At 37.3% G+C, this 25936-nt stretch overlaps 1 protein-coding gene, 1 long non-coding RNA gene and 1 pseudogene across 2 annotated transcripts; 1 reads left to right on the plus strand and 2 right to left on the minus strand.

The window, feature by feature from the left end:
* Positions 1-895: 895 nt before the first annotated feature.
* Positions 896-4179, minus strand: LOC122343202. Its single transcript, XR_006250724.1, has 3 exons — positions 4074-4179; positions 3792-3879; positions 896-1527 (listed from the first exon to the last, which is right to left on the minus strand). It is a non-coding gene; the product is annotated as an uncharacterized LOC122343202 (long non-coding RNA).
* A 4682-nt stretch (positions 4180-8861) lies between these two features.
* On the plus strand, positions 8862-12792 carry LOC122343055 (gastrula zinc finger protein XlCGF8.2DB-like). The gene is made up of 3 exons (XM_043237361.1): positions 8862-8915; positions 9486-9588; positions 11101-12792. The coding sequence occupies exons 2-3, from the start codon at positions 9504-9506 to the stop codon at positions 12177-12179; spliced, it is 1164 nt and encodes a 387-aa protein (XP_043093296.1). The 5' UTR covers positions 8862-8915; positions 9486-9503; the 3' UTR covers positions 12180-12792.
* Positions 12793-14710: 1918 nt separating this feature from the next.
* Positions 14711-24052, minus strand: LOC122342989 (annotated as a pseudogene).
* Positions 24053-25936: the final 1884 nt, after the last annotated feature.

Below are 25936 nucleotides of genomic sequence, written 5' to 3' on the forward strand. Positions count from 1 at the left end.
ACAGGCATCTGAACACAAGAACAGAGACGTTTAGAACTCAATGGTTACTAATGTTGAATGTGTGTGTGTGTCTGTTGCTATGCAGATGCCAAGGTACTAAGGATATCTCTCTGATGTTCAAGTTCAAGTTCAACATTTCTCCAGGACCTGGTGCTACATAGAATCACATCACAAGACAAAAACTCTCATAATGAGCTAAGACAATAGCATCATCTGTTTATCAGACGTGAGTACCTTTCACAAGAAACATGTTCTCAATAACAAAGGACTGGCTGGTATAGAAGAATGATTAGTACACCTCCTAAGTCATTCATTAAACTTTATAGTAGCAAAGGAAATCAGCTATATAGACATCTTGCGTTCCATCAACAGTTATAACAAACTGAATCACAGGAATGGATATTATGAGCTTTTCCTTTGATTATGTCATTCGTACATTCTGACTTTAAGGATTTGTGTAACACTGTTGGATCATCTACTGACAAAACTTTAATACTGCAAAATAATTTTCAAAAACACCAACTCATAACATGCATACATGCAAGCAACATTAAAACAATGCCATTTTTTAAATAGCATTGTGTACAATATTAGTGATGCACTGTCAAAACAATTAGCTACATTAGTAAAATAAAAGCAACCAAGTCAAATTAATTAAAAGAAAAACACAAAGACAGGAATAAAAACAAAGCTGCAGCTAAATAATCACACCTACATGCATACATACAAGCACCAAACCCTTGAATACAAAATCATGGTAAAATAATTCATGGTCAAATAAATAATTAATTGAGCAATGTGCAGAAAACGCCTGCTAAAGTTTTGTTTTTAAACCATATTTGTGGGTGCAGTATTAGTGCTGCACTGTCCAAAAGTTGAGCTCCAAAGCAAAACAGTAAAGTGACCAAGTCAAATCAAGAGAAAAAAAAAATCAGAAATAACAAACAGGTTTGCAGCTTTTTTCAGGAATTTCTTGGAATGTAAATGTAAAAATTCAGTGTAAATGTGAATGTAAATGTGAATCGGTTCAGTTGTTATGGCTCGCTTATTAACGGTGACTTAATGCCACCTACAGACGGATTAATTTTTTATTTTACATTTACATTTACATTTACATTTTTGCCGTCTGTTTTTGGATTCTGTTGATGCCTTGCCTCTGATATTCCCGTTTGCTGTGTTTTGACGTCTGCCTGCTTTGATCATGCCTTTGCTCAATAAAAGCCTGCGAATGGATCCGCACGCCTCAGACCCCTCAATCATGACAGACATGAACAAGTTCTTTAATGTGTGTCAATTTAAGGTAAAATGTGCAATTAAAATAACTCACCACAGTCATGTGATTTAATCATAATTCAAAATGCATAAATTCAGTATCTTTAGTTGACAGTTTGGACTCTTCAGTCCTTCAGAAAGCAGCATCATTCCTGAATCCTGCAGGTCATTGTTACTCAGGTCCAACAGTTTGAAGATTGTAAAGCTGAAGACAAGCTTTCACAGGAAGGAGCGGTGAGATTACATCCACATAGCCTGTGAAAATAACAAAACAAACAGACATAATAAACTGAGAAACCTGAATTTCCCATGATATTTTGATTTATAAGAGGTCATTGTAGTATCAAAACATCCTGTAAGTTTTAGAACTCAAAAACTTCTTTTTAGACTAAAAGCAGCTCACATTGAAGTCAGTCTGCCAAAGGACAATTTGTGGAATATGCCATTCTTTAGTGTGGATAAACGCTGCTTCTACAAAAGATCTACAAGGCCCATGTAAATTCGATTACAAGGCTGGATTTTCATAAAGAGCAAAACTAAAAGATGATGCTGGGAGGGAACTTGACAATGGAGAAAATTTTATAACTTTCACTTTAATCACAATCATGTAACTAAACATTTTAGGCTGATCTCTGTAGAGGAGCATCTGCAAAGCAGATTTTCAAATATCTTTCTGATATTCAAACTGTGGATTTGATCAAATACTCTTAGAACTGCATTTCATGACACAGTCACAGTAGTATTTTGAAAATGTTCTGTATTTTCCATAAACGCTCGCTGATTGGTTTAACGTGCATTCTGGGATACCTGGTTGCTTCAAGTTTGTACAAGACACTTCTCAATGCATCCTTGATAAAAAGAGGTAGGGCAAAACACATCCAGAGATGTCAACTATACTTGGCGAGATGTAAACTTTAAATTGGAACAGTACTTGGTACAGTACTGATGATATTTCACTAGTCAAGAAGTACAGACGAGAACGCATACTGAGAAATGGAGCTTCCAAGCAGGTGTGAGTTTGAGACCTCTGATTTAAATTCATATCATCCATACAGTCATAAAAACAAGCCTTTGAGTAGGTTTTGACTGGATTCCAGTGAAATGCCCATCAGAAACCGTAGGAACAGGTCCAAATGTCCTCTTTCACTCTTAATAGCTTTATCAACAGCCTTCGCATGCAGGCCTCATCGTGTGAAGACCGATGAGTGTAAAGACCAGCGACTCTACCTGTGCGACTTCACCGAGCACAGACACCGGCAAAACACTCAAGTATACCTATTATTTATTTATTACTATTTCTATTTAAGCTTTCCCTATTCTTTTACCAATTCTTTCTCTGTTGTCTCTCTGTTCCTCGCTACTCTTACAATGTGCTTAAACATCCCATACTTACACTCACTAATTAAATCATATGTTCCCTCCAGGTGCCTACGCTCTCCAAATGAAAGGCGTCTTGCAGTCCCATCGCAAAAAGGTGAAAAATCACTCTTGTGCACCTTCACCTGGTCTGTTCCTCGCTGGTGGAACGATCTGCCCGTTGCCACTAGGGCAGCAGAGTCACTACCAATCTTTAAAAACCAACTCAAAACTCATCTTTTGAGGAATGGAAGCAAAAAGACACATTCTATATCCGTATTGGCTTTTTCTTCTGCCCAGTCCAAGATGAACTTGTGCACAGACACCGTTTTTCCAATGCCAGCAATCCCCTTGGTCAGCACAATCTTTTCTTCAATGTTTTTCCTTAAATATGTAAATATGTCAATGCATTTGATTGGTCTGTCCTGTGATTTCTGAGTCTTTAGAACATCATCAATCTGTTGAATCTTATGTTCTTGGTTTACATCTTTCATATCTCCCTCTGTGATGAACAATTCTGTGTAAACAGCCTTGAGATATACTTCATTTTCTTTTGTTGCACTCAAAAATATATTTTGCTTTCTTCTTCATGTTGGTTTTGTGAGTTTTCAAGAACTGCAGCCTCAAATTTTCTATAATAACGGTAATAAAAAACAGCATAAATAGGATTGTAAAATAAGGATCTAATTGAAGTTATGTATTCTATTATAGGCCATATCTGTCAGTATCTTCCTTCTCCTGCACAAGGCTTTGGTTGTTTTTCATCTCCACATGACATTTTTAATCCAAAAATGTTGTCTTGACTATATCTCTAAACCTCTCTTGGTTAATCACAATGTTGTTCTAGGGTCAACAAAGTTGTTGCACCTGCATAATGCTACGGTGCCAAATTGTTGAATAAAGTTGTTATGGGAAGAATACAAAAATATTATTGTAGCTTCATAACGTTATGGTTGATAGCAGATTGTTGGTGTCTTTTAATAATTTTCTGTACCTTGAGAGTCTTCATTACCTGTCAATCGATGGGACAGTCACAAACAATTTTTTCATCCAAAATATCTTTTAGAACAAATATTTATGGGTTGGGAGCAACAACGAGGTAAATTATTTGACGAAAAAGTTAAAAGAGGCACTGAAAATGCAGATAAAAAAATACCAAAAACCTTATGGGCTCTCTCTTAATACATAGTATCGCTGATAATGTCAGGAAAAGCCTCTGTTCCTCTGCAGTCTCTGAGTATTTCTGTTTATCTGCAAGTAAAAAGAAAAGATGCATAAAGAGAGAGCTATGTATATGGAACGGTTCAATATTAACTGAGATGTTATTACTCAACATTGAAATGGTAAATGCTAAATCATGTGAGTCTTCTTATTATTGCTATGATGTTATAACATTACCAGTCTTGATGTTAGTATTAGTAGTGTGTGTAATCATGTAAACGCACCATTTCCTGGAGCACAAAGGTTTACTGGTCCATTAAAGATGTTTCCAGCCAATAAAGGCGCCTGTTTCAGCTTTTATATTCATGCTGACCCCAGTCTAGATAATTTTCTGGACTGAAGCAGAGAGTTCTGAATGAGAGAGATTAATTGATTACAAGCAAATAGAACCTATTACAGTCCTGTTAAATCCTATTAACTCCTGTCCACCTACTGGTTGTTATAGGAATTCTTAAGTGACGCCCATAGGTAGTTTAGTTAAAAACCAAAAGTTATACAATATTAGTCACATGTAAACACTTTTTGTAAACATCTTTTGTGAATGTATTGATACATCTCAACAAACAACGAAACAATGGCAGACCATTTTACTACTACTACATTATTATGTCATGTAGATGCTTGGTTATGTCAACCATGGCTTTCAGAGACTTTGACTTGGCGGGGCCACAGTTATCTTTTGGTATATAACTTGTCACACTTGTTTGAATGGTGGTGGTGTTTGAAAAATATTGAAAAATAAAAAGTTCAAAATGATTGGTAAAAGATGTCATTCTGATTTATGACAACATCTAAAGATGATCAGAGATGATTTTCAAAACAACAGTGATGAGCTACGTGATCTAATTAACAATCAGTTACAGTCAGATTCATTTAACCTAATCGACAGGTTACATGAACAGCACGAATGGTTGGGCATGTCTATAAACAATGATGAACAGATTGGTGGAAGGTCGTTTAATGATGATACTGCAAGATATTATCCATTGGTCTCAGTCAGATGCATTTGCCGATTTAAATATACCTTTTTAAACCATAAGCAATCTTCAAGATAAACCTATTATTGAGACTGAAAATGTAGATGGCTGGCCAGTGTTGCCCTGATCTGTGGACGGATCGGTATTAAAAATAAGCATTGCTTGTAAATTCTTTAACCTTGGAGAAAATCTCAGGGAAGCACTCCTAAAAATGTGATGTAATAATGTAATAATCCACCAACACTGATAGGATATCTCCAAGATTGAATAAAAGAAAACAATATATACAAATACAAACAAATACTTCAATTGTGCTAAACGTTGGACTGATCAGTCAATAAATTATATTCTATAAATTTCATCAAATCAACTCGAATCCTTAAGATTCAATCCCTCATATTAATTATAGAGCTAAATTAATCTTACATCATCCTATGAATTTTTTATACATAAAGCTTTAGCAGATTTTTATATATTTTTAGATGTAACCAACAACATCAGTTTATGACTTCCTGCCTTCTGACATATTAAATCTGTCTTCAGGTTCCCACAGTTCACAAGAGGCGTAGCATAACCACAACTTCCTGTCTCACACGTTTCTTTCACGCTAATGTTTAACATTGTATTAAAGGATAGTTCACCCAAAAATGAAAGTTAAGATGTGCGTTACTTACCCTAGAAGCATCCTGGGTGTATGTTAATTTCTTCTTTCAGATGAATCCAATTGGAGACCTGCAGGATAGATCTATAGGCTATGATATGCTGGAATGCAAGTCAGGCATCTAACCTCCAAACCATGGAGCAGATTCGTTCTGAATGAATCTTATCCCAAATCCTCCGTCCCTAACATTTTTGTCTCGTTGGCGAAAATGTCAATAGATTTTCATTATAGTTGTTGTCATTTAAAGTTAGTTCATTATCGTCTCGTTTTTGTCTCGAAAATGATTAGTCTACGAAATTAAAGACTGACAGCTGCATGAGTGCGGACCAAAGGGAAGCCTAAGGCAGGAAGTGCTTCACCCGATTTGGTGTAATGTGGAAGAACTGTATTCAATTGGATCCCCCTCATCCTGCATAGGTGCCTTGGCAATAATGCACTCCAAAGTGCCTCTGAAAAGGTGTAGGTCCCATGTTGAGCTGACAATTGATCACATTGTTATTTCATAGAAATTGGATCCATTTTTCAGTATTACTATATTGTGTATGCTGTATTAGTGTTGGAGGCTTCATGGCTAAATTTGACCAACCTGGTGGCCAGTCTTCATTGATTGACCATTCCAAGAGTAAGAGCAGAGTGTAAAAGCACAGTAATAGCACAGTTTTGCTTAAAATATTTCAATGCACACAACATTATGGGTGACATCAGAATTCAAAAGAAGACAAATTGTTGGTGCACGTCTCGCTAGCGCATCTGTGACCCAGACAGCAAGTCTTTGTGATGTATCAAGAGCCACACTATCCAGGGTAAAAACCACAGCTGCCCAACTCACCGCAGAATTAAAAGTGCACCTCAGCTCTCCCGTTTCCACTGAAACTGTCCACTGAGAGCTCCACAGGGTCAATATAAATGGCCGGGCCGATGCTAAAGCCAAACCTTTGGTCACTCATGCCAATGCCAAATGTCGATTTCAATGGTGCCAGCAGTGAAAATCTTGGGCTGTGGACAATGTGAAACATGTATTGTTCTTTGATGAGTCCACCTTCACTGAGAGCTACGGAGAGTTATGGTGTGGATAAGCCCCAAAGAAGTGTACTCATCAGAAATATTTGTGGCTGAGACAAAACAAGATGCAACTAGGTCACATAAAGTAAAAGGTATCTAGAGTTTTATTCACTCTAGACATGTTAGAAATCTGAATGTTTTTCCAAACCTTTTGGCTGCATGTATAGAGGAGACGTTTAAGAAAATAAAAGGAATGAGGCAGTTTTTTGACTATTTGATTTTGCATGATCTTACCACTGACTTCAATCAATCATTTTTATTTATATAGCGCTTTTAACAACACAGGTTTAACACAAAGACTTAAGTTAAATCTGCTTAAAGTCATGAAGATTTTAAACATTTTAAACGTTGTAATGTACATCATAAACCATGTTTTTGTTAGTGCTGCCATTATTAATCGCAATTAATCACAAAACCTACCATTATTTTAGACGCTCCTTGGTTTTCATCGTGAAGCTATGTTGAACATCCTATTGGAATGAACGGGAAAGGCTGTGATTAACGTATTTCTTGTTTAATTGTTAATGCATTTTTAGAGATATTGCGAACTATTATCAGTCACATGAAAAAAACATTATTTGCTGGTGATTACACACCTGGTGAAAACATTTATGAACAAAACGCTGTTTAAAGGCGGCGCTTTAAATTCAACCGTTGTCCTAGTTTTCCTCATCTACTTTACGAGCGATAAGCAAATGAAAAATTAGGCCGCACGATCAATCGCATCGAAAAAATTCGCCCAAAGCCTGGCCACACCTGTAATAATATGGCAATTAAGTCCTTAATCTGATTATTGGAAATAACCGCATTATTCATTATTTGTACCATTCCAATTCGTACCTTAAAGTATATAATTTGTACCACGAGGAACCAAAATGTACCTTTTCCTTTTAAAACTTGTTGGTACAATATTGGACGCTTCATCAAAGGTGCAAATCTTGTCCTTGAAGGCTCCACTCCAGCGACGAGTCCATTTGTACCTTAACTGTGGCAAATATGTTTCTACAAGAACTATTACAGATCATTTTCCTATTGAATAACATGCACATCCAATGTGGGATTTTTATAAGAACTTTAGACTTTGTATTCATATATATTCGTTTTATTTTTTTCATTTTATTCATCAAATGTGCTTGCTACTAAAGACAAAAGTAATACAGAAGTATAGATTGTGTGTGTGTCTTACTAAATGGAGCAAGACGGGATGTGAGTAGAACTACAAAAGCAGAACTAGCTCTAGTGTAGTAAGCCAGCACTCCCTGAATGAGAATAGCCGAAGAAGTGGGCATGATGTTTATAAAGAGTATTAGAATGAGTTGATGTTTTTATGTGTTATGGGTTGCACAAGTATGCTTAAGGGAAGTATACCCTGACACTTGTTAACTTCAGGATGCAGCAGATGTTGTGTAAGATACCGGGAAAACAGGATGGAGTCAGGTAAACGTGGTCTAAGTGGAAGCTTGACCCAGTAACAAAGGGGGAGCCAGAAGATGAGATCGACGATACATTCTATACAAATATGCATGTCTGAAAAGGATTGTGGTTGTTGGTTTGTGTTGTGGTGTGAGGAGCACATCCGACAGCCCGAGCACACTGTAACTTTTATATCTGATTAATTAAACTTGAGTTTATTGGAAAAAACCTTTCTTCAATTTTTGAACATGCAGGACTGCCTTTAAAGTCCAACACCGACAACTGAAGCCAACAAATATTAAATATCAGTGAAACATGGCGCGATTTCTCCCAGAGATTATTGCTCCAGCAGGAGGGACCATCAACTTTGGCACCCACCTTGGCAAGACACCCTTTTGGTGGTAAACATTTATGGCTAACGTTAGCATCGCTCTATGCCGTTCATAATATGTAAGTTCACACAACAGAATATGGCTGTATTTTAGTTTTGTGGGTTGAAGCTGTGGGTTGAGTTTGTCCCCGTGGGTTAAAGGTTTGGAGCATTGCATGTTTTAAAAGTAACTGATATGCTCGTATTGAAACCTATGCTAGATGTTAAGTTATGTTAAGAAGGACCACCGGAGGAAAGTCTTTTAAGCTGTTTATGATTGACGTTTAAATAACAGTGACTGCAAAGAACTTTAGAACTTCACCAAATACATTAACTAGATATGTCAAATAAGGCAGGGTTAGTTGTTCTCGTGCATGTTCCACCACAATCCTGTTTTGCCTTTTAGAACGGAGTACTTCAAGTGTTGTTAACTTTCAGTTCATCACTGTACTGTAATTGCAAATTTATCTTTGTTTTCTGTATGTAAACACATTTCCGTTATACAGGACTTTTATTTTGCTCTGACGATGTGATGTCATAAGGCTGCGCCGCGCTCCAGCGTCTGGTATTTGGCTGAACAACGGTTTGTTTTAAGCGTTTCTAGTGTGAAATCGACAAAAGCATTCACTGTATAGTTTTTTAAAAGCAAAACAAAATTAATTAAATGCTGAATGTGATGCTTTATCTCGCTTATCTTTGCGTACGTTATTTTTTGAGAGTTAAGCGCGTGAGAGGAACATAAAAGGCGCGTCTCATTTTACTCATTATAGCATGAAGCATTTTTCCAAAACGTGTATATATTATATTCCTGGCGAATAGTAACGGAGAAACGGAGTTTAAAGAACTGTGCACGCTGACGTCACGTGCTGGTCAAACAGTGTAAAACACACACACACACTTTTTTAATTGGTACATTTATAAATGTTATCTACAGAAGTAAATACATATCAAGTGTAAATGTGCAAATACCACACCATGTACTTTTAAAGTAAACTGCATTCTTGTATTCACTTGTGGTTGTGTGTGTGTGTGTGTGTGTGTGTGTGTGTGTGTGATTTAAGTCCATCTACTGAATGGAGCTGATTGAGACTGTTATAGATTCAGTTTTGTTTGTTCAATGCATTTATTTTCTGCTTTGTGTGTCCAATCGCAGAAGTAAAACCCAACTAAGATGGCGTTTATTAAACCAGAGAGTGAAGACCTGAAGATTGATGAAACATTCAGAGTCAAACCTGAAGATGCTGAGGAACAAACCGGTCGGTTTTTATTTTTAAGCTGACTCTTACATTTCCAAAATATGTGGTCTTTTAGATTTTGTGTTTTTGAATTTTGGTTTATTCATCAATTTGTTGCGTTCCTGCCTCGTTGTCATGCGATGTGACAAAAGTTTCAGATATATTCCTCTGACTTAGACATTGAGTAAGACATTTTCCTCAGTCTTTCCATATATTATATATTAGGGTGCATTGATTTAGGAAACAAAACATTTCAGAGCCTTTTATCTAAGACAAACACAATTAATACTCTGCCGCTCAACTAGAGATGTTTCATTTGTTACAGGTATGTCTGTGCCACAAAATATAAAAATCCTAATTTTAAGTGTTCAATATTTTGAATATTTATTAATTTATTCATCAGTTTTGTAACAAATGGAATGGAAAACAACGGTCGCACCATATGACGTTTTGTTCAGTTAAGGTAATATCTTGGTTAACCAAAACAGTAAGCTTATACTTGCCATGTAAAATACAACGTCAGCAATGATGTTTAATAATTAATAAGTAAAAATTGTAAAAAAAAACAAAAAAAAAAGTTTAATTAAAAAGTCGCACCATATGACGCCCATTTTACGGACAATATGTATTTGGCCAGAACAATTTCTTTGACAATTTTTTTTTTTTTTTTTCAATTATTTATGCTGTGCTGAATATGTGTGCTGTATACAGCATATGTTCTTATGTATATTGTCATGTTAGTTAGATGACGCACAGCCTGGACAGTCACGCCATATGACAATTTGAAAAAAAGATGTCATATATTTTTAATGAAGGTGTTTTTCTCTAACAGTTGCCCACATGTTCACTTAAAACATGACATTATGTTTACGTTAAGGGTGGGACAAAATATTGAATGCCGATGTATATCGCTGTTTAGTTATGTTTGAAATAATGTTTATTAACTATTTGGAGCATTGGAGTGTAGACGAGGGCTTAACAAACGAACATGTTAAAACCTCAAATTCAACTAAAATAAACTCTGTCGCCCCAGTGCATCTACCAACCTGAAAATGTGAAAAAGTAACTTTGTTTTGGTAAGCCTTTAATAATTGATATGTGGGTATTTGAATATGAGACTTTAACACCTGTAGATCCATTTGCTTTGTTCCGAAACAGGGATTAAAATGGTTACAACGTTGCTTTATTTTTTTGTACGGTTTGCGTTTACATGTTAAAGTTTCACAACCGTGTTTCCGGCAGAAGTTAGCTCCAACGTGCCTCAACACACCTGCTCGAAAGCTTCAAATGCACCTAGTAAGATCTTGATTAGCTGCTTAAGGTGTGTTTGATTAGGGATTTAGGACCAAACTTAGTGACCCTGTTCTATTTGGACCAAAATTGTTAAATTTAGTTTTTTTGTAGATTGGTCTGGAAAAATGCACCTACTATGAAGATAAGATTATTAAATGAAAAAGCATGCTTTGATTTTGAATGGAGAAGGCATCATCTACTGCTTTTAACTCAATTTTTGTGTTTACTTTTTCACTTAAGATCTAACGGCACTGAAAGAGGAAAAAGTAGTAGTTAACGAAAACGAAGAGGAAGATCAATATGAGAATCTTCATGGTTTCCTAACTGGAGAAAAACCTTGCTCTCCGACTGAAAAGACGTCCACACGAGAAAGAGCTCAAGAGACAAAAAATAGTTTTACTCGCTTTCAGTTTGAAAAGAGTTTCAATCAACAAAACTCTAGAGACCACATGCAGATTCACTCTGGAAAGAAGACCTTCACCTGCGAACAGTGTGGGAAAAGCTTCAGTCAAAAAGGAAATTTTAACAAGCACATGAGAGTTCACACCGGAGAGAAACCTTACTCGTGCCCTCAGTGCGGACACCGTTTTGCTCAAAAAGTGCACCTTACTGCTCACACGAGACTTCACACCGGAGAGAACCTTTACACGTGCCCTCAGTGCGGAAAGAGTTACGCTCAACAAGGAAACCTTAAAGTCCACATGAGAATTCACACGGGAGAGAGCCCTTTTCCCTGCCAACACTGTGACAAAAGTTTCACTCGTAAAGAAAGTCTTGAGAGGCACCTAAGAATTCACACTGGAGAAAAACCCTTCGTATGCCCTCAGTGTGGAAAAGGTTTCACGCTAAAAGAGAACTTTAGCAGGCACTTGAGAACTCACACCGGAGAGAAGCCCTACACGTGCCAACACTGCGGAGAGAGTTTTTCTCAACCAGGAAACCTTAATATTCACACGAGAACTCACACCGGAGAGAATCCGTACATATGTTCTCAGTGTGGAAAAGGTTTCCGTCAACACGGAAACCTGATGGTCCACATGAAAATACACAACGGTGAGAAACCCTTTTCCTGCCAGCTCTGTGGAAAACGCTTTACTCGTAAAGTGTGTCTTAAAAGGCACATGAGAATTCACGCCGGCGAAAAGCCTTACACGTGCCCTCAGTGTGGAAAAAGTTTCAGTCAGCATGGAAACCTAACGGTCCACATGAGAATACACAACGGAGAGAGCCCCTTAGTGTGCCAGCGCTGTGGACAAAGTTTCAATCATAAAATAAGCCTTAACAGGCACATGAGGACTCATACTTTAGAAAAGCCTTAAAAGTGTGGAGTTTTGCTCTGCTTGGAAACCTTGAAGTCCACATGAGAATTGACGTCGGAGAAAACCCTTTCACCTGCCAACGTTGTAAAAGGGCACCTGAAGTAACGCATGACAATTCTCTCTTTTTCAATGTCATCAGTGTGGATTTTTTCAATGTTGGAAACTCCATATGGTAACAGAATAAGCACACTGGTGTCTTTTGTAGAACTTTTATTTATTTATTTTTGATAAACATTGAATGTCTTGGTTATGTATGTAACCCTTGTTCTCTGAAGAAGTGAACGGAGATTCAACGTCGGATGGGCGACGAATTGGGATCTCGCTTCGAGAGACCAATTTGTTGGTCATCCAACGTGACTCGGAGCGACCGACTGAAAGGGAACGTCTCTGTTACATATGTAACCCTCGTTCCCTAAAGAAGGGAACAGAGACGTCACATTGGATGACCGACGAATTGGTTTCTTGAAGTGAGATCCCAATTTGTCGGCCATCCAACGTGACTCGGAGTGACCGACTGAAAAGGAACAATATACCATCCATGTTTCATACCATGTATTGTTATCAGTGTTGGACAAGTTACCCTGAAAATATAATTAAATTATTGATTACTCCTTTTCCAAGTAGTTATGTTACTGTTCTTATCATTTATTTAGAAAGTAATTAGTTGCGTTAATATTTATGTTACAGTTTTTCTGTGGCTACATCCATGAGATTCCAGCATAAACGCTCCTGAGAAATATTTGTTATTAAAGCATCAACGTTCAAATAACGTTTTCTCTTTCTGTATCATCACGACACAAGCATAATAAAATAAATTTCATTAACGAAAGAAAGGCAAGCTTAATCAACAACTAAAATAAATATCATAACTGAAGCAGCAACAAAGTGCTTAAAATGCAAGTAATTATGTTGGCTGTTTCTATGTCAGAGCTACGTTATCTGGGAAGAAATAAATAAGGTGAAGAAACTTTTTATGTATCAGACAAATAAACATTTGCTATCATCTGACTGCTATGTAACATCTAATGTCAATTAGAAAATCATAAACTAATACACAACAATGCCAAGGTTTGGATAAGTGAGTTATGGTCTCTGTGGTCGAGTGAGCAGTCCGGTGGCGGTGACTTCACAAGAAGAACCACATCGTGGGGAAGTAAACTTCTCAGAGGATCTCTATATGACCCTAGTAAGAATTTTCACCGTAGACTATATTGTGATCTACTTAGTTTTTTGTGACTGAGAAAAATAGCATTACCACAAATCTTGCTACCGATGGTGATTTAATCTCAAGATCGATTAGCTCATGTCACATCAAACCCTGCAGATGATTATTACTGTTATACTTTATTCTCAAATTATTAATGTTAACACCATGAGCTTCATGGAATGGGTTTCCATGGCTGAGCAGCTGCATCCAAGCCGTGCATCACCAAGTGGTTGGGTGCAGTGGTGTAAAGCATGCCGCCACTGGACTCTAAAGCAGTGGAGACGTGTTCTCTGGAGTAACGAATCTTCATCTGGCAATCTGATGGACGAGTCTGGGTTTGGAGAACTGTACTTGTCTTGACTGCATTGTACCAAGTGTAAAGTTTGGCCGAGGGGGGATGGTGTGGGGTTGTTTTTCAGGAGCTGAGCTTGGCCCCTTATTTCCAGGGAAAGGAACTCTGAATGCTTCAGCATACCAACACATTTTGGACAATTCCATGCTCCCAACTTTGTGGGAAGAGTTTGGAGCCGGCCCCTTCCTCTTCCAACATGACTGTGCACCAGTCCACAAAGCAAGGTCCATAAAGACATGGATGACATGAGTCATTAGGAATGGGATGTCATATGCGAGTCAATACTTTTGGCAATATAGCATATATTGGGGGTGGGGCTAGGAGGGAATTATAGAAATGAATGTTTTTATTTAGCAAGGATGCATTAAATTAATCCAAAGTGATGACAAAGACATAAAGTTACAAAAGAACTCTTTTACAGAAGAGTTTCAGAAAATCATCAAAGAAAGAAAATTCCGGTGTTTTCAACATAATATAATAACAAGAAATGTTTCTGAGCAGCAAATCAGAATATTATAATGATTTGAAGTCATACATATAGTAAAAAATATTTTTTTAGATAATTTGATTTGTTTTATTTGTACTTGGATCAAGTAAATGCAGGCTTGGTGAGCAGAAGAGAATTCTTGAAGAAAAAAAAAAAAATTAATTGTTCAAACGCTTTTGACTGGTAGTGTATGTACATAATCTACCATATATTGTTAATTTATGAATTCATAACCTTTGATTTACATTGTTGTCCATTGACTGTATTTCTGTTGTGTCAAATATTTTGGTGGTCTAAAATAGGACATTAGTGTTTGAACGTTACACAGGTTTTTGACATCAGTGTTTATTGTTCATTTGACATCTTTTTAACATTAATTACTCACTGGTTATGTTAATAATCACAATATAAAGTAGGGATGGTGAAATATTTGATCCCCTGCTGATTTTGTACATTTGCCCACTGGAAAAGAAATGATCAGTCTGTAATTTTAATGGTAGGTTTATTTGAACAGTGAGAAACACGATTACAAAAGAAAAAACATGCATTTCTAAAAAGTAATACATTTTTTAAAAGTATTTGATCCCCTATCAATCAGCAAAAATTCTGGCTCCCAGGTCCTAATCTCAGTTTGTTGCCAGTAGAAAAAACACCTGTCTATCAGTTAATCAGATTCCAAACTCTCCACCGTGGCCGACACCAAAGAGCTGTTCAAGGATGTCAGGGACAAGATTGTAGACCTCCACAAGGCTGGAATGGGCCATAAGACCATCAGCAAGCAGCTCTGTGAGAAGGTGTCAACAGCTGGTGCGATTATCCGCAAATAGATCTCAAGATAGCTGCACCATAAAGGACTAAAATCCTGCAACACCTGCAAAGTCCCCCTGCTCAAGAAAGCACATGTACAAGACCTTCTGAACTTTACCAATGATTCAAAGGAAACTGGGTGAAAGTGTTGTGGCCAGATGCGACTAGTATCCGGCTCTTTGGCCATCTGCCAGGGGACCAAAAATAAATCGTGAATGGGTATAACCCAAAATACACAATATGCCTTGAAAATAGAATATGCAAATAATCAAAACTAAAAATCACTTTAATGTGTTTGTTACAAATAAATTGATTAATAGAACTGTCTGTCGCATTATTGTTAATCTATTAAAGAAGACGTACTGTTTCAGCTTTGATGTTTTTCCCTAACAGTTAATATAATGTTAATTTAAGGCATAACAGATTATGGCGGATAACACATATAAAAAATATTTTGGGATTGCATGCGGCAAAATAAGCCAGAAGGAGAAGTGAGCAGAGAAACAGGCACTACTCACAGAAAACATACAAATAAAGTTAATTTTACGTTTAATTACTATTTTGAACAACGTATAATCTATCTACAGTCTCGGTAGCAATTACAAACGATAAAAGCATCTACACCAGCCTCAGACCTCAGATATCTGGGAAGTGAAACACTGTGAAAGAATAAGATCAGAATGAGAGTTGCTCCCTTGATGCATCATTTTACGTCATACAACCCCTGGCAACAATTATGGAATTGCTACACTTGAATGATCACACAAATTAAAAAAAAAAACTTTTTTTGTTTTGGCAAATCTAGTGAGATGAAGCACACTGTTTTACCAGATAAAGGAGGTGTAAAAACACATTGAGGTTGTTTTTGGTAGTTAAACCGCAGATAAATATATAGGACGTCAACAGCTAAAACAAAATTTCAAAAAGGTGGGACCTTTAAATCAAATTTGTTTTGTGTCATATCTGTGATTCGTTGACTTGCTATAAAGTAAAAATATATATATATATATTAAAAAATTAATCATTAATTGGGTGAATAAAGAGATGTGGCGATTCCAAAATTTTCACTAGGAGTTGTGTTATGCAATTAAATGTTTCATAAAATTCTTCACACATCCTAGTGTCTTTGAACAAAACGTTTATAGAACGCTTGTCCTCCAACTACAGCTAATCCAACTATAACTGCAGTTCCAAATGCAACTGCTACTGCTGGTGCCAAGACCACCTCTGTTATTCCCAGTGTGACAATTCCTCCTACTATGGCTAATGTTCCTGTGGACCCAGCAGCTCCCATTGCAATTTTACGTAGTTTGGAAAATCCTTGACGTTTCTCATTTGTGTAAGAGAAATTCTCATTTGTCTCAATCATCTCCTCAATCTTCTTCAGCAGTTGTGGGACCTGAGAGTGGTTCGCCACATTTTTATTGTTGAATGAGTGATATCTGCCACCACATTCATTAACGAGAGCCTGGAGATCATTATTTTTTCTGATATGCTCATCTAATGGATTCCCTTCTAGTGCATCTTCATGAGTGAACAAAACAATGGTATAATGTGCAGCTTCTACTCCAAAGTTCTCCTGAATCCATCGAACAATTTTTTCTCGTTTTTCTCCAGTCTTGTTTCAAGTCTGATGACCAGTAGAAATACATGAGGACCGGGAGCAGACTGCTTGACAAACTTGACTATTTCAGCCTTCTTTTTTTGTGACTCATCATTTAATCCTGGAGTGTCAATTATTTTTATTGTCTTTCCATTCACATTTGCTTTATGTAGTTTGGAAGATTTAGTAGCAAAATATGTTGAATTTCTCCTCGTAAAACACTCTCTGCCCGCGATGGTGTTTCCTGTGGTACTCTTTCCAGATCTAGTTTTGCCCAGCAGCACAAACCACGGTTTCCCGGACCCTGAATGTCAAAATGTCAATTAAAACAAATATATATTACAAAAAATAACCAACTAGAAATGCAATTACATCACTTCAACATCAAAGACTATTTAAACTTATACAAAACAGTGAGCAACACTCATAGATTTTATTCTTTTGGTGCTCTTTATATCATGGTAATTGTTTTTTAAGACTCAACAGGACACACTCACAGAACAGCTTCCTTTTCTGTGCTCTTAAGATCATCTGACTGGTGTAGTACTTCCATTCATTTCTCTCAACCATCTTCTCAATATTCTTCAGCAGTTCGAAAACCTGGTTGCGGTTCTCCATATTTTCATTGTTAAATGAGTAAAATCTGCCACCAAAACCTTTAGTAAACTCCTGTAGGCCTGGAGTGTCTCTGATATACCCATGTAAAGATTTTCCCTTCAGCTGATCAGCATGAGTAAACAGAAGGATGGTGTGATGTAAAACATCTTCTCCAAAGTTCTCCTGAATCCATTTTGTTATGTTTTTATCCTCGCCTTTGAATCTCCCCAATTTAATCACCAGCAGAAACACGTGAGGACTAGAAGCAGACATCATGACAAGCTTGTCTATTTCATTCTTTATGTTCTCTTCTGATGCATCAGTTAGTTCCGGGGTGTCGATTATTTTCACCCTCTTTCCAGCCACATTTGCTATGTGTTGGTCACAGGTTTTAGAAGCAGAATTAGGAGAATTTCTTCTCTCTTCACCCACAATGTTTTTTCTCGTTTTTGTCTTCCCTGATCCAGTTTTACCAAGAAGAACAATTGTAGGATTCTCAACCCCTGCATGAGAAAGCAATTACAATACAGAAGGTTAAAATAAATCTTTGTTTTTCATCATTTGGTTTTTAAAATGTAATAACAATTTTATAATTAAGTATAAACACTTACAGAAATTATTTATGTTCATTTTTCTCTGAGCTTTCTGGTACATGTCATTAGTGTAGTGCTGCTGTCCATTCTCCTCCACCATCTTTTCAATCTTTTTTAACAGTTCAGTGACCTGATCACGGTTCTTGTCCTTATTGTTGAATGAGTGAAATCTGCCATTGCACTTAGAAACAAAAGCCTTAAGATCATCACTTTCACTGATATACTCATCTAATGGTTTTCCTTCTAGATCGTCAATGTGAGTGAACAGAATGATGGTGTAATGAGCAGCTCTTTCCCCAAAGTTATCCTGAATCCATTTCACTGTGTTTTTCTCCTCTGTTGTGTATTTTACACCCAGTCTGATGACCAGCAGAAACACATGAGGACCAGGAATAGATATTTGAATACATTTCTCTATTTCAGTCTTCATGAGGTGTCCTGAGATTTTTGTATCAAACAGTCCTGGAGTGTCGATAACTGAGATGATTCGGTCATGACTCTGTACTTTTTCTCTCTTGCATGTTTTAGTACATGATTCTGGTGAAATAGTTGTCTCAAAGAACTTTGTACCCAGTATAGTGTTTCCTGCTGAGCTCTTTCCTGATCCAGTTTTACCCAACAAAATAATTCTGAGATCAGACAACGTTGATCCTATGAATCAAATGATTTGTTAGTAAATGGATACATGTTTTTACATTGGACTTAAAAAAATACCTATATGTAATTACATCTGTATTTACAGAATTACATTTATAATTACACTGTTGACCAATCCCTTACACCTTAACCCGCTCTTAAACCTAACCAGACCATCAAACCTGTCCCTAACCTTATCCGTATCCCACCTCAGTAGCAGCAATACAATATGCACACTATAAGAACATTGTACAAATCTGGCCACTCAGATTGCGTGTGCAGTGGAAGAGATCATGTAAGATGCCGGTGTGTTATGCAGGACCACAGGGAATGCTCTAACACAGGATAGACATTATCAGTAGGGGGCAGTCATGAACTAAAGCAGTAGCGAACATTCATCATGGCGAGCTATAGCCAAAGATTTTGCTATAACCTAATAGTCTACTGATGTTTATTGTGTACTTTGTAAAGGCCAATAAAAATGTATGATTCTGTATAGTGATCAATAGTATTACTGTCAGTTTTACAACTGAAAAAGTATTACTCTATAGTCCTTATTATATGCTTCGCTATATGTTGTGGAAATGTAGCCTAAAGGTTTATAAACAAACTCAAAATCATTATCTAAAACATAGCTTTATTTGACAAGAATGTCTCATCTTCGAGAGACCAGTCTACTTTGGCTCGTTTTAATACACTCAATGAATATTGGCATGCGCTGATTGCATTCAGCTGCAGTTGATCACAGCGTGCGCAGCGCATATTCAGGTTTTCGCTGAGGAGCCGAGCCGGTGACCTGGCCGCTCAATGGAGGTACGGCTCTGTTCCCTTCTTCAGGGAATGAGAGTTACAAATGTAACTGAGACACTCCCTTTCAGTTGGTCACTCCAAGTCACATTGGATATGACCGACAAATTGGGATCCGGAGCGGTTTCTGGCAGTAAAAGTTGCCGCCCACGTTCCGGTGAGTTCTTCATGCACCTCTGGGAAGAAAGATACTGAAGTGGGGCCCTGAGAACCAGCGTGAGCCACCCTAAGTACCAATCGTCCAACCTAGCATAGTCACCAGTTCTGAATCCGTATCTGGCATGGTGGAATGCCCAGCGGACGCCGCATCAGCCAGATCATCACCAGAACCTACTAACTCACCCACCAATGCAGTGATTGACATCCGGTCATCGGGGGGAACTCTAAAGCTCGGGGGAATGAGGATTGGCTGCATAGTGCCGGTGGAATGAGAAGACCTTGGAGGAGAATTCCTCAATGTCACCATTAGACCAGTTCACCAGAAGTAGCACTCACTCAGCTGCTCCCAGCAGGGGGAGCCCTAGATCTCAGCAAAGGAATGGGTACTCCGCCCCTTTGCAGGAAACAGAGCCTGGTCATTTTCCCACAATGAGAACATGATTCATTCACAAAAGCTACCTCAGAGTGCTTTACGCCCATACACAGAAACATTATGGGTAAATTTACCCACTCTCGCTTCCTGAACGTACAGCCATGGAGTAATATGTAAAGGAGGCGATCAAGCAAGGTTACATCCACCCTTCTAGTTCCCCTGCTTCTTTTTTTGTGGCCAAGAAGGACAGAGGCTTGCGGAGTGGACTTCATCACAGACCTGCCACCCTCTGCAGGTAACACTGGTATCCTGGTAATCTTGGAGTTCTGCCATTTATGATATCTCAAAGGTTTACTCACTGCCCTGGAAACCGCAGAGGTGCTGTTTAACCAAGTATTCTGGTTGTACGGACTCCCTGAAGACATTGTATCTGAGCGTGGACCCCAGTTTATATCCAGGGTATGGAATCCCTTCTCTGTCCTAGGTGTGACCATCAGCCTCTCACTCACACCTCTCACTCATGTTTCACTTTTCAAACCTTATGTTGAGCCAGTTCCTCTCTCCACAGAACCTGGCCCTCCATTACTCACAGAGGACAGTTTGATATATACAGTCAAGGAGATATTGGATTCTCGATTACTTGGTGGACTTGGAAGGTTATGGTCCTGAGGAAAGATCCTGGATTCCTCTGACATCCTTTATCCCTCTCTCTCAGCTCTCTTTCACCTTAGTTTTAACTAGCCACACCTGCATCTCATCAGCACAATCATCAGAGCACTATATAAGCACACGCAGTTCAGTCAGTGTCCAGGCTAGTATGCATAAAGTAGACTCTCCCCCTCGTTCCTACGAAGTATTGAATGACTTGCCTCGCTACTTACCTCTTGTGTTTCTCCTTAAGTCCCAGTTGTCTCCAGTGTCTCTGCCAGTATCCTCTGAGGTCGTGATGTGTGCTCCCAAGGATCTTCTTTGTCTCCCTCTGGTTCCTGGAAAGTATAAGAAGTGTGCTCAGTATCGCTGTGATTCCAGTTATAGACTATATACTCACCCCGATTCCTCTCCCTTACACTTTCCATGCTCAACTGTGGAAATAAACTTTTTTATCGTTTTACCTATCTTCTGTGTGAGTCTGCTTCTGTTACAGTTCAAAAAAATTAATTATTAGTAGTAGCCTTTTTTTCAGGCCTGAAGAATTGCAGAAACAGAAACTTTAAAATACAGATTATGCTTGGAGTAAACCAATTTTTTAAAACCCTGGCACACATAGTAATTTCTTGCTACAGATGGTGTTTGAGTTAAGTTAAGTTAAATTGAATTTTTAATGTGGATTAGTGTGCACCTCTTGTGATGCCTTGCATTTGGACTTCTATCACTAGAAAACAAACATTCATTGTGGGTTCCCTTTTACTGTACGTCATACTCCAGGGTTCCTTTAGGCATTTACGTGTATGTGCACTTTCAAATGACATGCAACAATACCTAAAAATGCATTTATATTAACATAGATATTAGCTTACTTACATGCGCTCAAGAACATAATTTATAAGTTAGACGAAATGTCTTACTAACAAAAAAACTATGATTATAACCACAGCTGTAGTTCAAACAACATAAGTTTGCGTCACTATTTGTGAATGTTCGTTTGAACTACAGTATGGCTTTGAGAAACACTGAATCATTAAACTTTGTCGTATTTTGACGATGGAAATTGTGGCGGTACTTGAGATGGCTAATGGTGCTTTTAGGAAAACCCCAGACCCGGCCGTGGTGTTTGACTACAGAATATCATTCCTTGCGCCACCTGGTGGATATTATATGAAAGACAACAATGTTTTTAAAACAATTTGAAAAAAGGGCTTGCAGGGAGCTCCATGCTTGTGTGCTGAATTGCAGGCTGCCTTGTGAAAACACACAGGCCAGATCTGTGCTTATTTTTTGATGTAAGTACATTGTAGTTAAGGCCACCTAATATATAGTGGGACCCTTAAATATTATGATAAAATCACAGCTTAGTTAAAGTATGTACCTGTGTTGTTGTCTTGTATCCATTGTTGTGTCCTCTCATGAGCCTCTGAGTCATCATGAAGGTAAGACTGATTCTGTAATCCTATAAAACATGTGATTAATGCAATTAAAACTTTGTATTCCTTTGTGGAGTTCCGACAGAGCATATATGCTGAAATAGGCTCTTTTTATTGCCATAACTGATCGCAATTAAGTCAAGCAAGAGGATGCTCACTGGAGTTTGATCCAATTGGCTCTCAGTGAGCAATGTTATGATTTTATGTCTTAAAAGATTAAATATTTTCTGCACTGTAGTGCCTCTTATTGGAGTTACAAAAATATACTATATTGTCAGACAACCTTCAAATCTGAATCTCTTTTTTCATGCAATGTGTCAGCCACAATCCAATTTTTTGGTCTACTTTCATCTGCTCTTTCGCTTGAGTTTGTTAATCTCTTCATCAGATGGTTCAATAGTAGCAGCTCTCGTCTTGTTTTCTCAAACCTCCTCAAGCTATGAGCATGTATGGATTTAGGCCATGGCAGTGACTGTAGCTGAAGCCGTTTCTCCGTCTTACTACTTACATCTTACCAACTTTTACAAGTTGTCTGAGAAACATGTCTTCTGCAGCAAAGGTTGTCTAAACTCCCAAAAAAGCACACTGTACTTGGTAAACTGAATGGGAAAAATACTTTATATATAGTTCTTTGAGTTCACAGGAATGGAAAAAAAAACACGTCAACTGTGGTATTTTGTAATTGTTTGCATGTTCTTACTATTCTCTGAGTTATTAGATTATATCTAGTCATTTTCATGTTATTAAAATAGCACATTGACAATAGACCAATGAGCCATAATTATACACCATATTTAATGCATGAAGCGACGACAAATTCAAGTGTGAATTGTTAGTTATATAATTTAGGCTATAATTTTAGTTAGAGAACCGTAACAAACTTCGGGAAATCAAACAATCATTAAGGAAATGTGATACGAACACTATAAATGCCATTTGTGCCATTATTTTTACTGCAAAAAATCATCCAATGTCTTTTATGCATTGGAATAAATATGTCAAAATAAAAACAGAAAAAGTTGATCTCATTCTTTCTTTAAATAGTATTTAAGTTGTTTTAAAACGGTTCAAGCTACATTTATGCAATTTTGCTGATAAGGTGAACAACTTTTAGTTATTTTAGTGGAAACGGATAGGTCTAGATTTTTGCAGGATAAAATTCTCAAAAACAAAGCATTTTAAAATGGAAAGAAAATCCACTACAAATACCTAAATTGGCTTTACTTCCTTATTAATATAAATGCAATCATGTACTGTATATCAATATGAAAACAGAGCTTCAAAACATTGTTTTTAATTACATTCATATCACACCAGGAAAAGAATTTAAGTTATGAATTCCTGTTAATTTAAAAAGAAGTGTGATTAACATCCAATCGCTCTTTTTCATCAGTATTATCTGCGATTTATCTCTGAATTTTGTGAACAGGAGTTCCTCTTTTGATTTGTTACCAGCCAGGCTTTGGATGCTTTCACTTTCACATTCGTGATCTTGAAATCACGAGTTTTTGTAAATGAATACTTTGAATTTAGATCGGAATGTTGCAGAAATTTATTGCAAAGAAAGGAACGCATGAACATGAAACTGCTAATATAGGTAAAATATTTTTTTTTTTTGGCTGCTATTTACCTTTCTGTTTGCACACATGTGACTTACCAGATGTATAAATGTCATCTTCTTCTGAAATTAAAGCTTCTGCAAAGATAAAAACACGATGTATTTATTACCTTGCTTTAAACAAAAACATATTTGGATATTTGTAGATTATATGCCATCCTATATACTGTGTCCTCACCTGTGTCACTCATGTTCTTGTTTTTTTGTTTTTGTAAGTTCAGAATTGAATACTTCTGCGAAAACAGTAAGCAATCGATCACTTCAAACACTTATGTGTCATTACTTTTTCCAAAAAAACAGAAACCTAAAACTGTCTCGATGAGCCATTTTGAAACTGAAATGAACTCCTAAGCTTCTCAAAATTACGCAAATCTACAAAGACTGTTATATTTTAACACTTAATAAACACTAACGTATACGCTTTCAACATCCGTGCAGGCTGGAATATAAGACAATCGACTAACCTGTGTAATGGCCGAATAAACACAAGACAATAAATGTGTACGGTCAGCCCTGGTCTTGGAGGTTTATCACAGGAAGCACGGCAGACCCATCGCCACACCCTGCGCTGACGTGGTGCCCTCTACTGGTCTGGCAAGCTGGGTGTAAGCCCTATTCTGGTCTCAGAAGGAGGATTAGGCTTTTGAACAGCGTATGCCAGTTGTGGCCATTGCTTTTTTAAATCTGCAGTGACTGGTGCTGGTAGAATTTTAATTTGTTGCCGCTGCAAGAAGGTCGTTTCCAAAAGCTGGTTTACTACTGCTCTTTCTGTCCCATTTACTCCATCAGAGCAAGATTCTTCAAAAATAACGACTCAACCTGTTTCCAATTATATCAAATAGAATCTGTTATATTGCTGTCAATATTTTTTCAGAGCTTCAAAATCAAAAATAAAATGGCCATACAAATTCTTTTCTACCAACTACACCAAATCACAACAGCACTATACAAAACTCCACCTCAGAATAAAGATACGTACACACCAGAACACGCTTACCCAAGTTTGCAGTCACAATCGCAAAGATCTGAGGGTTTTCTTCCTTAAAAAAATAACTTTGCAGAAGGTTTATCTCACGTTGCATGCACCCTTCAATCGGAAATAGATAATTCAGAAATCCAGCCGATAATAAGTATTACTTGGACTGACTACACAACCAATTTGAATTCAAAACTTGCAATCACATTGACTCGAAATTCGTTTTTTTTATCTAACTGGAGGTTTCGCGGATTACAGAAAAGCAACCTGACAACCTTTGAGGATGAATTGAGGATGAATTATAGCATGTTGGATGAAGACGGATGAAAGTCCAGAAGACTGCTGACTGAGTTTGCGAAAATACTGGATAGTAGCGTTTATTTCCTTCAACTAATATTTTGTCTACGTCATTTGACAAAAAAAACCCAGTAATGTCCTGATTTTGAATTTAACAAGATTCTCCTGTCCTCGAAGGGGACCCAGACCAGACACCTTTAAAATGGATCCATTTTATTTTTGTTTCAAATTTAACTCAGAAGCGAACCGAGCCGAGATGGAGATGGTCTGAGTACGATTCGCTTTCGGCTGAAGGGTACGCACATCGGTCCGGGCTCACTTCGTTTTTATGTTCGCAAATTCCAATATAGTTCGGTCCTTAAAGGTTTTCGTACGAGTCAGCTGTTCATCTTGACCGCTGCTTCTGGTAGATCTCAACAAAGCATTTGCTCACAACGTGCAAACGTTTATTTTCATTTCAACCGCTTCCAAACTGGAAGTTTCGGCTGTTTTCGATACCTATATGACCTCGAAACAGTAGCTGCAACCAAACTACTCTCTTTAGTGTTTATTGTGTTTAGACTGTCGAAAACACCAATGGTTTGCATGAACACAGTTGGTTTTATGTCTAAGAAAGACGTGTATCAACCGCTCGGTGCAGTAGCTATAGTAGCATACAGCAGAATCATTAGAATCATGTCAATATATATATATTTTATATCATTTTTTTCATTTGTTTAGTACATTTTTCTCAAATGGTGCATTTAAGAATACATGCACTGCACTTGAAAAATGTAAAGCAGTTTATTATATTCTTTTATTTTATTTTTCCGATTATTATTTTCGAGATCAGCAAGACCATAAAAAGTACAGTGCGGAGGGAAACACAGTTGCCACATAACTTAATGTGTTACGAATATTAATCTTTTTAAAATCCTTGTGCGTTGTGAAAGCGCCACCTGGTGGCAGAGAATGAATTTACATTTTTAACAGCCCTTCTTCTGGCTTCAAATAATAACTAATATTAAACCAGCCATTGATAATTAATAACTGAAACACTTAAAAATGAATTATTATCTGTGGAGGCCTTATAAAAAACAGTCCTAAATTTAAGCTTAAATTTAAGTTAAAGACAATTACGAAAGAACAACATTTTAAATAAATATTACAAAGATGTACACAACG

The sequence above is a fragment of the Puntigrus tetrazona genome, chromosome 4 (genome assembly GCF_018831695.1).
Source record: "Puntigrus tetrazona isolate hp1 chromosome 4, ASM1883169v1, whole genome shotgun sequence".
NCBI lineage: Eukaryota > Metazoa > Chordata > Actinopteri > Cypriniformes > Cyprinidae > Puntigrus > Puntigrus tetrazona.

Bases quoted from the DNA above. Each gene is read 5' to 3' on its own strand.
- LOC122343055 (XM_043237361.1), top strand. From the start codon at position 9,504: ATGGCGTTTATTAAACCAGAGAGTGAAGACCTGAAGATTGATGAAACA. The intron at 9,589-11,100 runs GTCGGTTTTTAT...TTTTCACTTAAG, and splicing joins AGATGCTGAGGAACAAACCG to ATCTAACGGCACTGAAAGAG.